General features: G+C 40.2%; 1 protein-coding gene across 2 annotated transcripts; it reads right to left on the bottom strand.

Annotated features, from left to right (window-relative positions):
- Positions 1 to 1,903: 1,903 nt before the first annotated feature.
- Positions 1,904 to 12,012, bottom strand: mapk15 (mitogen-activated protein kinase 15). 2 transcript variants are annotated; one of them, XM_030741346.1, is made up of 16 exons: positions 11,793 to 12,012; positions 11,478 to 11,637; positions 10,000 to 10,098; positions 9,236 to 9,265; positions 8,598 to 8,636; positions 8,320 to 8,410; positions 7,769 to 7,899; positions 7,210 to 7,373; positions 6,934 to 7,073; positions 6,794 to 6,851; positions 6,119 to 6,256; positions 5,821 to 5,926; positions 3,663 to 3,990; positions 3,337 to 3,467; positions 3,051 to 3,203; positions 1,904 to 2,854 (listed from the first exon to the last, which is right to left on the bottom strand). In XM_030741346.1, the coding sequence occupies exons 2-16, from the start codon at positions 11,565 to 11,567 to the stop codon at positions 2,660 to 2,662; spliced, it is 1,893 nt and encodes a 630-aa protein (XP_030597206.1). In that variant the 5' UTR covers positions 11,568 to 11,637; positions 11,793 to 12,012; the 3' UTR covers positions 1,904 to 2,659. The 2 variants fall into 2 exon arrangements, with proteins under 2 accessions (XP_030597206.1, XP_030597207.1); XM_030741347.1 differs by lacking the exon at positions 8,598 to 8,636.
- Positions 12,013 to 12,242: the final 230 nt, after the last annotated feature.

Genomic DNA, 12,242 nt, shown 5'->3' with positions numbered 1-12,242 from the left:
CTTCATTTTACTTCATACTTTTGGTTATCTTAATCATACTCTACTACATCTATGCCAGCTGCATTTGTAAAATTACAGATTAAAACACATAATGGCCTATGAAATACAGCACAGTTTGAAGGCTGGTAATTTGGTTTCTAACTTTTTGGCTTGTGCTCCCTTGGGGCTTTTTAATAGCGATAATAGCGTTTCACCGATAACTACCTTAAGATCAATCTAAATGCTGCCTGGAAATTTTCTGTAGGAGTGGGGACCTTTGTTTATTTCTTTGTGCTCCAAACAAACAAAAAAGAATAAGAAATAAATTTTAAAATTTTTCTGTAACAAGTAACAAAAAAAAAAAATGGAGAAAAGCTTTTAAAAAGTTCAAACTTGGTAACATTTGACCTCTGACCTCACTTTTATATTTCACATCTGCTTTTCTTTCAAGAAAATGTGTTATATCTTTAAAGAAAATATTGTCAAGAGAAAGAGAATGAGCTGCCTAGGTGGAGGTTTGCGCTCTCAAAGTGCTTTTTGTTTTTCATGGCACAGATTCAGCAAGGTGCTGGAAACATTCCTCAGAGATTTTGGTCCACGTTGACATGACAGCATCACACATTTGCTGCAGATTTGTTGGCTGTCCATCCATGATGTGAATCTCCTGTTCCACCACATCCCAAAGGTGCTCTATTAGATTGAGATCTGGTGACTGTGGAAGCCATTTGACTATAGTGAACTCACTGTTATGTTCAAGAAATCAGTTTAAGGTGATCTGAGCTTTGTGACATGGTGTTTTATCCTGCTGGAAGCAGCCATCAGAAGATGGGTACATTGCAGTCAGAAAGGGATGTTTATGGTCTCCACCAATACTCAGGTAGGCTGTGGCATTGCTTTGTTTGTACAAAGGGGCCCAAAGTGTGCCAAGAAAATATCCCCCACGCCATTACACCACAAGCAGCCTGAACTGTTGATACAAGGCAGGATGGAGCCACGCTTTCATGTTGTTTATATCAATTTCTAACCCTACCATCTGAATGTTGCAGCAGAAATAAAGACCCATCAGGCCAAGCAAAATTTTTCCAATCTTCTGTTGTTTGATTTTAGTGAGCCCATGTGAACAGTAGCCTCAGTTTCCTGTTCTTAGCTGACAGGAGTGGCACCTCCTGTGTTCTTCTGCTGCTGTATCCCATTTGCTTCAAGGTTTAACATGGTAACCTTAAGAGATGCTCTTCTGCATAACTTGGCTGTAACAAGTGATTATTTGAGCTACTGTTGCCATCCTTGAAGCAGTCTGGCCATTCTTCACTGACCTCTGACATCAACAAGGCATTTTTACCCAGAGAACTGCATCTCACTGGATATTATTTTCTCTATTTCAGACTATTCTCTGTAACCCCTCGAGATGGTTGTGTGGGGAAAATCCTATTAGATCAGTAGTTTCTGTAATACTCAGACCAACCCATCTGACACCAACAACCATGCCACAATCAAAGTCACTTAAATCACCTGTCTTCCCCATTCCAATGCTCACTTTGAACTTTAGGTCCTCTTAACCATGTCCACACGCTTAAATGCATCGAGTTACTGCCATATGATTGGCTGATTAGATATTTGAATGATTAAGTTGTTGATAAAGTGTATCTAATAAAATGGCCAGTGAGTGTATGTCTAAGCCTCATGGGGTTTTTGTTAACAAATCTGACCAAATTGCCAAACTAGATTAAAGCTAAAGACATTTCCAGTAGATTTAAACCAGCTCTAATAGTATGTACACACTATTGCATCAGTTTTAGCAACAAAACTGGTGGAGGGGAAAAATGTGTTAACAACCTTTACTTATACTGAAGGTTTTTACATGGCTGTTCTTTTACAGAGACACAGAGTCTAAGTACTTCCACCTGAATTTGTTTTTATTGGGCATCAAGGTTATTTGATGTTAAACATTATAAAATTCTGTACACATCTGAATAACAAGTAGAATTCTTGCTGGCATGTTCACATGAAAAATAATCATTTATTGAATATGATGAATTCATCAAAACCTCTATTTGCATATTTTACAGTAATTCTGCACCCAAACTACTGGTTTAATGTTCCTAATGTAGTGTTAAAACATTAAGCCTGTAGTGTCTACACCAGGAAGAAATCATGGCTTATTTTAAACCTACAGATGCTCCTGGGGCAAATGCACAAACATATTTAGTGCGTGAATTTTAATGCAGATCCTCTCTACAGGTAGACGGGCTAACAGGACAAGCTACAGTGGTGCAAAGACACTAACACTCTGTGAAAACAGGGGCAGGAGTTACCTTGAAGATCTGTGACTCCACAGCATTTTCCTGCTGTTTCCAGCTGGCAATCCAGCCTTCTAAGAAATGAAATCGAGTTTTTAAAAAGTGGACACATTTACTTGTATTCATACATTGCTTGTACAGTTTGACAAATGTAATATTAATGCCTAGACTTTATTTTATAAATATGTATTCATTGTCACAAATAGTGTAAATTCATATCTCCAGAATCTAAACATGACATAAGAGTTATTTAAACTGCCAGTCAGAAAAGCTTCTAGTTACAAAATCTTTGCCACATGCCTGAAGGCGATCAAAGCAAACTCTGTTGTGTGTTTAAACAAATGCGCCACCTGACCCTTATGTAACTGCTAGTATGACAGCAGTCACTGGTTACAAGGGCGGCTCCGAAGAAGATTGTCCAGTCCAGTCTTGCTGATGGTGCCATAGGCCTGCGAATAGCTGCCTAGTTTGGCTCGTGGGTCGCCAGCTGCAGCCACATTACAGTTACTCTGAAACACTTTCTTGCTGAACCGTGGCGGCGGCCGAGCCTCGCGCACCTGAGAGTTGGAGCGCTGGTTCTGCATGAGAAGAAAAACATGCATGACAGTCATTAAGTTTCTTTTCTTGCCCTTGAAGCCACCGTGTTTTAAAACAATCTTATATCTTTATGCACAAAATCCTCAAAACTTTATCTTAACAGATACTTAAAATTCCAAATATTGCATCCATCCTTTCATATAATATTTTACATGCCCTCAGGTGCAGTGGACTGACCAGACGTGCTGATGTGATGTACAGCCCAGAAGGCAACAATGGCTCATCCTTGCGTACTAACGGGTTATTCTGGGTTTGGTTTAGGGTCAAGGAGAAGGAACGGTTATGGGCCACAGGGGCTGAGCGACCTCGCTGGAGAATCTGGTCCATCGACTAGTGAAAGGAGGGTGAGGAGACAGAAAAAGTACAAGTGGGAAGAAATGCAAGTAGGTGTTTTAAAAAAAGAAACAAGGATTACATCACAAGAGAAAAAAAAAACTGAAGTGAACTGAGGTCTGATGCTTACTACATTAGTGACGGCACCCTCTATTGGTGATGCAGCTGCATTACTGTTGCTGTTCTGTCCCACTGATTTCCCATTGGCTGCAGTACCATGGTAGGAAAGAGAACGACCAGCTGGACTCAGGACAAAGACATCTGAATGATGAAAAGAAGAGTTTGTGCTTCTACCTGAAGTAGTACATACACAGCTGTTATACTGCGCTTTAATGATTATCTTGTACATTTTACTGTGATAAATGTGGCAACTTTTAAACCATGACACTTTTTTTTAACTTAACAAAAAAACAGGTTTCAAATGTTGGATGTCTAAACAGCTATATAAATTCTCACTTGGGGTATGCGTGATGGGGTTGTATGTGAGTTTTCCTAAACCAGGGCCAGCTAAAGGGCTCGTCTTCTCCGCTGCAGGTGGGGTGGATGCATTTACAGCCTCGGGTTTGCTGATTCTTTTACTTGGAGGTACGTTGCTTGTCTCATTCGTTTTTTCGTGTTGTGGTTTCCTTTCATCGTCACCGTCTTTGTTGCTGTTTGGGACCACTTGGCTCTTCTCTCCTTTATCACACGTCACGCTTGGTTTCTCCCTGCTGCTGACACAACCCCCTTCCTTTGGTGGGATCACCCTCAACATCCCCTGGTTAGTTCTCCTCTCCAGTATCATCTACGGGTTAAAAAAAAAGAGAAACTAGTGATTTTAACTAGTTTGATTAATTTCCTAGCTGTTTCATTTGTATACAAAGCTCTAAATAACCTTGCTACTCACTACATCAGAGACTCTTTCACTTTAAGGTCAAGCTCGATCACACAGGTCTTACTTTTGCTTTAAAGCTACCTTATGTGTCCCAAAAGAGCACTGGTGAGGCCACTTTCTGATTTTAAACTGTGCAATACCTTCTGTTATCAAAATGACAGACTTTTGAAACAGACTATATGCAACAGATCAGCACAGCTTCCAAGCCCGAAAAGTGAATCCAAGTCACTGCAGTCTTTATAACGACCAGCAGAGGGCTGAGCATTCCAATAATTGTATAGAAGTCTGTCTGCCTTGATTAATGACACTTTCCCATTGAGTTTTTGGTTGCATTCAACAGTACCAAGTTGGAATATAACATTACATTTCCAATATTATTTTTTGTCTGTTGTACTGTTAGTTTCTATAGTGCTCAAAAAATTGAAGGAACACTTTGAAAGCACATCAGATTTCAATAAGAGAAAATATCATGCTGAATATCTATATTGATATGGACTGGATAATCTGTTAGGAACAAAGGCATGCCACATCAATTGATGGAAGTGAAAATTATTGACCTACAGAGGGCTAAATTCAAAGACAACCCAAAAATCAAAGTAAAAAATAGTACTCAGTGGTTTTTATGGCCCTCACGTGCTTGTATGAATGCCCGACAACATCGGGGCATGCGCCTACTGAACAGATGGTATCCTGGGGGATCTCCTCCCAGATTTGGACCAGGGTATCACTGAGCTCCTGGACACTCTGAGATACAACCTGACACTGTTGGATGGACCAAAACATAATGTCCCAGAGATGTTCTATTGGATTTAGGTCAGGCGAGCGTGGGGGCCAGTCAATGGTATCAGTTCCTTCATCCTCCAGGCCTGCATACTCTTGCCACATGAGGCCGGGCATTGTCGTGCCCCTAGAGCAGGGGTGGGCAATTCCAGGCCTCGAGGGCCGGTGTCCTGCAGGTTTTAGATGTGTCCCTGATCCAACACACCTGAATCAAATGGCTGAATTACCTCCTCAGTATGCAGTCAAGTTCTCCAGAGTCCTGCTAATGACTTCTATATTTGTTTTAGGTGTGTTGAAGCAGAGACACATCTAAAACCTCCAGGACACCAGCCCTCGAGGCCTGGAGTTGCCCACCCCTGCCCTAGAGGAACCCAGGGCCCACTGCAGCAGCATAGGGTCTGACAGTGGGTCCAAGGATTTCATCCTGATACCTAATGGCAGCCAGTGTGCTGTTGCCTAGCCTGTAGAGGTCTGTGTGTCCCTCCATGGATATGCTTCTCCAGACCATCGCTGACCCACCAACAAACCTGTCATGCAGAACGATGTTACAGGCAGCATAATGTTCTCCATGGGTTCTCCAGCAATGCAGCAATGTTAATAAGTATACTCCCTGCTGTATAAATACACCAGACATCATGTATTCGTGATCTTCCCCTCCCCTCCCACTCCCTCCCACTGAAAATGCTCAGCTTGAGGATTCAGATTGGGACTTCATTCATTAATATTGTGACAGCAGCTATGTCCATCTTTTAAATACTGTCTATGTCTTGATATTTTTAAAATTAAATTGCAAGACCTAACTTTTTAACATATCTTTTCATTTGGAGTAATATTACAGCATAGTATTATTATTTGTTAGTATGTTTTTAATAACTGTATTGTTTTCTTACATCTTATATAATTAGTGTGACTAGTTTTGTTGTACTCAAAGTAATGTGATCTACTCAAGTCATACTGTACCTCATATAATTTGTTGCGGTATTGAACCACAGATAACTGGATGTCATCATCCACTGGCAGCACTACCTCATAGTTTAGAGCTGGCTCTTTGGCTGGATTATGAAATCTTCAGAAATAGATAACACACTTATAAACATGATAGTGCACATAAAAAATGCCAGTAAAACAATAAAAATACAGATTTAAGACAAGAAGCATAACACACAGAACAAGTTACCTATTCTATCTGATCAACTGAGCAACAAGAGAACAGAACAAAATGATGTCTCTACAATCCTCAGCACCTGATGCTTAATACCTGGCTACGTATGGGTGTTGGAGGGCTTGTTCTGCAGTTAGCCGCTTGTCTGGGTTGAAAACCAGGAAACCCTTCAGCAGGTCAAGAGCATCAGGAGGCACAGACGGCTGGAGAAGACCCTCCAAAGGCACCTGTGGTCTGGTGAAGGAAGAACAGCAGAAGAAGAAAAAAATATATAATTAACAAGGGTTTATTACCTGTGTGGAAGGCATCCAAGTACGCATCTGTCTCTGTTTTTCTAACAGTCATGTTTCCTTAAAGGTTAGAGATTCACATCTCTACGAATCTTAACACGTTCTCTCCAAATCATAGCCAACCTGAACTTTTTCACCTGCTGTTGCTCAGTTTACAGTTCTGCTTTGTCACTGCTGCATCACAGCTTCTGCTCCCTAAGTATTTAATCAGCCTTGCCTTCACTTGTAAGCTCTAATAATAGTTTTTCAGCTCGAGTGGAGGAAATTTGCTAAACTAGCTGTGTGTCAGATGTGACAAGGTCAGCCAAGGCCATGTATAAGCTGTGCACACACTGTATTTGGATAAAAATAAAGGGCAAAAGGTGCATTGTTAGTATTTAAGACCACCAGATTCAAACAGACATTTGACAAATATTTATTGTTAACATGTATTTTGTATAATTTTCACAACATAAACTGCAAAAATAAAATATTGCCTTACTTCAGTAACATTCTCTGAATGACAGAGGACCCATACTCAGACTTGATTGCGAGAATATCTAGAAATGAAAACATATTTAATCAATCCAAAAGTGAAGTTTCAAGCATTTAAGTATATTTAATCTGGATCTTTTTAGCCACCTTCTGTGCTTGGGTGTGGAATGGCACTCATGATCTTCTCTATTTGGTTGATGGTGGATGTCCCGGGAAACAGGGCTTTCCCCAGGAGCATCTCTCCCAGGATACAGCCGAGGCTCCACATGTCCACACCTTTAGTGTACCTTTGAAAAACATGTGCCGATTGTTCAGAAGCACTGCCTAACTTTAAAGTTTAAACTCATTCATTTCTGTGAAAAACAAGCATTAGCAGAAGATGCGGTTCAGATACCGACAGCAGATGCTCATCACAGTCGTTACCTTGTGGATCCCAGCAGGATCTCAGGAGCTCGATACCACCGTGTGGCCACGTACTCTGTCAGTGCAGGATTCCCACTGTCCTCTTGGATCTGGTTGAGTGATCTGGCCAAGCCAAAGTCACACAGCTTGACAACACAGTCAGAGTCCAAGAGCACGTTGGATGGCTGTGGGAAACATAGACAAGAAAAAACATTCTTACCAAAGAGAATTTACTTGAGTTTCCAGTGCTTGCCCAGGAGATGATAATATGAATGTTCAGTGAGAGAAAAATGGGGGATGAAAAGCTACTTCGTAATGACCATTGTGTGAGGAAAACTCAGACAATTTGCTAAAGAATTAGATTATTTTTAATATATAAATTGATTTTACTGGACAAACCCATAAAGGATATGGAAATTCCAGTTTTACACAGGCCACAAATCAAAATTAATTAGATCGTCAATATGTGATAACAGCAAAAGTACACTATATGTGCACAGTACAGCTATTAATTTGGGATTTTACTAATCCAACTAAGAGCATGTTTCAAATATTCTTACATCTGTTCCATCTGTTGTACCTTTTGGTCCCTGTGGATAACATTTCCCGAATGCAGGTATTTGACGGCTTTGAGGAGCTGGTACATCACATAACGTTTATGGATGTCTTTTAGCAGGGTGCCTTTCTTTATCACTGCATGCAGGTCAGTATCTGGTACAAAGCAGAAGGGGAAAACTGTTAGGGCTGTCTCAATAATTTTAACTAATGATTTGATTCTAAATAAAGATGACCTACAGTCTTAAGCTACTAAACGTATGACCTTCTGAAATCAAACACACATATACTGATTTTAATGCAACAGCATGGCTGAAATCAAATGAAATTTAAACGGTGGGAGTTTATACTGTGATGCTGCAGTATTGTCGAGGACTAGACTGCAGAGGGTGAGGGCAGTCTGTGGACTCAGCAGTAAGACAGTGCAGCAAGCCAAGGAAAATAGAAGCCCTAGCACACACAGTTACACACATACCCTCACCTTTTCAGGGCCACATTAAGCTACTAAGACCCCTTGCGGCCTTACCCATGCCGATGTGCTGCACGTTCAAATGATAAGCTGAGCTGTACACTCACCCATATATTCAAAGATGAGGTAAATGTCTTTATCATTCTGCGCTCTGATGACATTTAGAAGTTTAACAATGTTGGGGTGATCTCCAAACTCCTGCAAAAAAAAAAAAAAAAAGAAAAAGAAAAAGAGGAGTTTTAATCACAGATAAGCACACATACAAAAACAGAAAGCACACTCTGGCTACTGTTTGACCAGTAATAGCTGGCAATGGTTTTGTGACAAAGTTGTGCAAACAGCAGGGGAAAGTTTCAACAGAGGTTATATAATGGTCACTATAAACCTGATGAAGTGCAGCACTTGACTGGAAGATGACAGCTGACTAGGAGGAAACAGCACAGCTGAAGGTCACATATGCGAAGGTCAACAGATAAGCAGGGAAACATTGCACATGGGTGCAGAGAACACTTGTGTGATCAATAAAACAATATTTAGAAAACCACACTCCCCGTTTACTTGTTTTGATCATTTATAAAAAAGAATGCACAGGGAACTGTCTACACATTTTTAGGTGCCGGTGCAGAGTTTGATACTGCACACTCTACTAGTACATACACATTATTTGTAGTATGGTCACACAGCACCACATGGGTTCTCAGCATATAAAGTAGTTTTGTGTAGTATTTTAAGCATGTGACTCCAATATAATGAAACACTGAGCAGATGTGGCTCTTTCATGGCCCAAACTTGTTTAAAAAGCAGACAGGTCATGGTATTAGTAACAGACTGAACATACCTCTGGTTCAACTAGGCTATAGATTGTTACTAAATGCAGCTATTTACTGCTAAAGCTAATCTACATATATAGAGATGTTGTACAGTTGGTAAGATTGGGACTGGGATTATCAGCGTTTCAGTCAGATATGAGAGAGATCTGGCAGAGTTAAGATTATTTGATTGGAACATAATTACTGTGGTTACCTGAAGGAACATGATTTCTCTGAATGTCCGCTGGAGGGAAAAAACAAAACAAAACACTGCAGTCAGGATATAAACTTCACAAGCAATGTGCAGCTGTAAACCAGATGCACACAAGCCTCCTGTTCTATGCAATCAATTACTAAACTCATCTCAAAACACAAAAAGGAGGAAATTATCATGCAAGTCCAGCGTGAGATATTATAAAATAAATCTAAGGAGCTGCAAGACAATCATGAAAAAATTGCTTCAACTTTTGCCTCAACAAATTACTCTGATGATCACTTTTCAACCACTATGAAGAGCACATCAAAGACTGCAAGCAAGAAATGCTTCATTTTAAAGCATTCAGAGAGAAAATTACTGAAAAAAAAACCAGACTGTGACGCTTTAGAACAGGGGTGTCGAACATAAGGCCCAACAAAGACTTCAATCCGGCCGACTAGACAGCTCTGGAAAATGTGAAGGAGGCCATAAATTTTGGACTTTGAACTGTATTTTCATAAGTCTTACAGCGTTTCTTACTGATAAAGACCTCCCCCATGGCCATTCATACTATACCAAGGTAACAGATAAACAAAGAAATGACAGAAATGCTCCTGTTTTTTTGTTTTTTTTATTATTATTATCTATAATAGAAATTTCACTGGTCTGGTTCACTTGAGATCAAAGTGGACTATACATGGCCCACAATCTAAAATGAGTTTGACATCCGTGCTTTAGAACAACTGTGTTGTTTCACTTACTGTAGATCATACAGTACACACCTGGGCGTCTGTTCTGTTTCTGAAGGCATCAAAGATCTTTTTCACAGCCACAATCTCCCCAGTCTGCCTGTCAGCTGCTTTCCATACAATGCCATAGGCCTGAGGCAGACACAAAATACAGGTAACACTTCACCAGGATGCTTTTCGTACCTGCAGGATTGGACTAATATCCTGTACAAGATTTTAACTGTAAAAATTAAAATACATTCAAGTATAAAATTAAAGTAGCCCTTCTTCCAGCATCTAATTTTGTATTCATTAATAATTTTGATGTTGCATGCACCAGAAATGTTTTATATGTAGATTCACATGCTGTGCATAATTCCTGCTGAACTATTTTCCAATCTATCAAATCTCCTAAAAAAAGATATGCAGCAGGTAAAAAAAAAAAAATGTAAAGGGGCACTCTTGAGCACTATATTGAATAAAAGATGGATGACACGAGCTCTTTGTCTTCAGTGACAGCAGGGTGTGAGTAGTGTAGTTAAGCCAAGTATAACAGAGGCAGCAAAGAGGCAGGAGATTATAAAAAAAACACCACTGTAGTGACACATGAAGTAAAAGGAACTGGCAAACTTTGCCTCCGGAAAAATAAACCTATAGAATGATATATCATACATTGGGAAATTTTGAAATCTGGTCTTTAAAAGAAGAATTTGAAGCTATATTTGCTGTAAAATAAAACCACATTAAATGCACCAAAAGTGCTGAGATCACTGCTGTTTAGCATCACTGTGCAGATACAGGATGCTGCTCAGGTACAACAGGTTCAACAGCTGTGTGTAACATGAGTCACAGCTGCCCTCAGTATGTCCATCCAATTATGTGGTTTCTACATGGCAGCCATCAGCTGGCTATTTAGAAGCCGAGCAACAACTTGAGACTCTCCAGGGACAGACGATGGAAAGAAACTGAGCTGTTTTTAGACCTGTGGAAACTACTGGAGAAAAATAAAATGAGTAAATAAATAAAAAGGGTCCAGACTCACAAGTCCAGAACAAGTGTCCTCACACATCACCTGATCTGCAAAGAAAGAGTTTGTCCTGCTGCCAGAGTAAATAAACCTCTTGCTTATAACACTTGCATCCACTGAGGACGCTAAGTCTGGAGAATTTCAGGAATTTTAAGGCTGAGGTGCAAAGGAAACTTTAATATAATTAGCCAAACATAGAAGGTAGAAGAGTTGGAGACTGCAAAAGAAAAAAAAATGCTGTAAAACTGTTTTTCCAGTTTGGTCAAAGAGGAATCATCAGTTTCGTTAGTAATTGTATAGCCTGTTTTGTGTGGGTGTGTCTGCTGTCTGAGGTTTTGGTTGTGGGTTAAAATCTGTTAAAAATTTGATTACTACACATGGCTTTGTATTGTATCTGTCAATATATTTCCAGTAATCAATAAAGAGAAATTTGAAAGTAATTGTACAGCCTGTGGCAAATAGGTCCACTTCCACTGACTCAGAACTAAAAGAAACAGTCACTCACCCCTTTTCCAAGTCTCTTCTTGATTTCATACTTCAGCGAAATGTGTTCTTCCACATCGGAGATGTTTGCAGATTCATATGGTTTGCTCATTTTTTTTTTTCTCCAATTCACTTCGTACTTGTGCTCATTCTGTAAACATCACCACACTCTTTGATCACTCCTGAAAGAGATCAGCAGACTCTCAATGCTGGCAGGCCGGTAGCAATGACTGAACGAGACAGGGGTGCCTCATGAAAGTAAAATATTCCATAACAATCATCAATGGGAAATCATGATTAATTAACAATAGGATTTCTCTGTAGCCTAGGCTCTTACCTGGCAACTCTCACGCGACCACGTCTGAGTCATACCCTGCGTCAGTTATCAGTCGAGAGACGGAACAGTTTTTACCTCCATTGAGTGCCTGAAAAATTACACACTCGATTTAACCTGTGCTATGTAAAATCTGTTATTTATCAAGGTGAGCGTTCACGGTTCTCTGTCTCTATTCCCACAGAACTGCTGCAGACACACGGGCCGTAGTTTTGTCTTTAGTTGTCGTCCTGACAACGAATACGCTGCTGCTGTCTTAAAGGGACCGCACAGCACCTGATACAGGCAGCCATGACCTTCGTGCGCCACTGCGCTCTCTTTTCAGTGTGATCGTGAGGGTAGATTTCAAGGGTATCCTCCACAGTATTTATTACTCACATTAAAATAAAAGCACCACAGCCCCCCCCACACACACACACAATAATCACGTTACAATGTATGAGTCATAAAACC

Source organism: Archocentrus centrarchus, chromosome 11 (assembly GCF_007364275.1).
Source record: "Archocentrus centrarchus isolate MPI-CPG fArcCen1 chromosome 11, fArcCen1, whole genome shotgun sequence".
Taxonomy (NCBI): Eukaryota; Metazoa; Chordata; class Actinopteri; order Cichliformes; family Cichlidae; genus Archocentrus; species Archocentrus centrarchus.
Note: the sequence above shows the minus strand (reverse complement) of the source record. Positions and strands in the feature narration are given on the sequence as shown.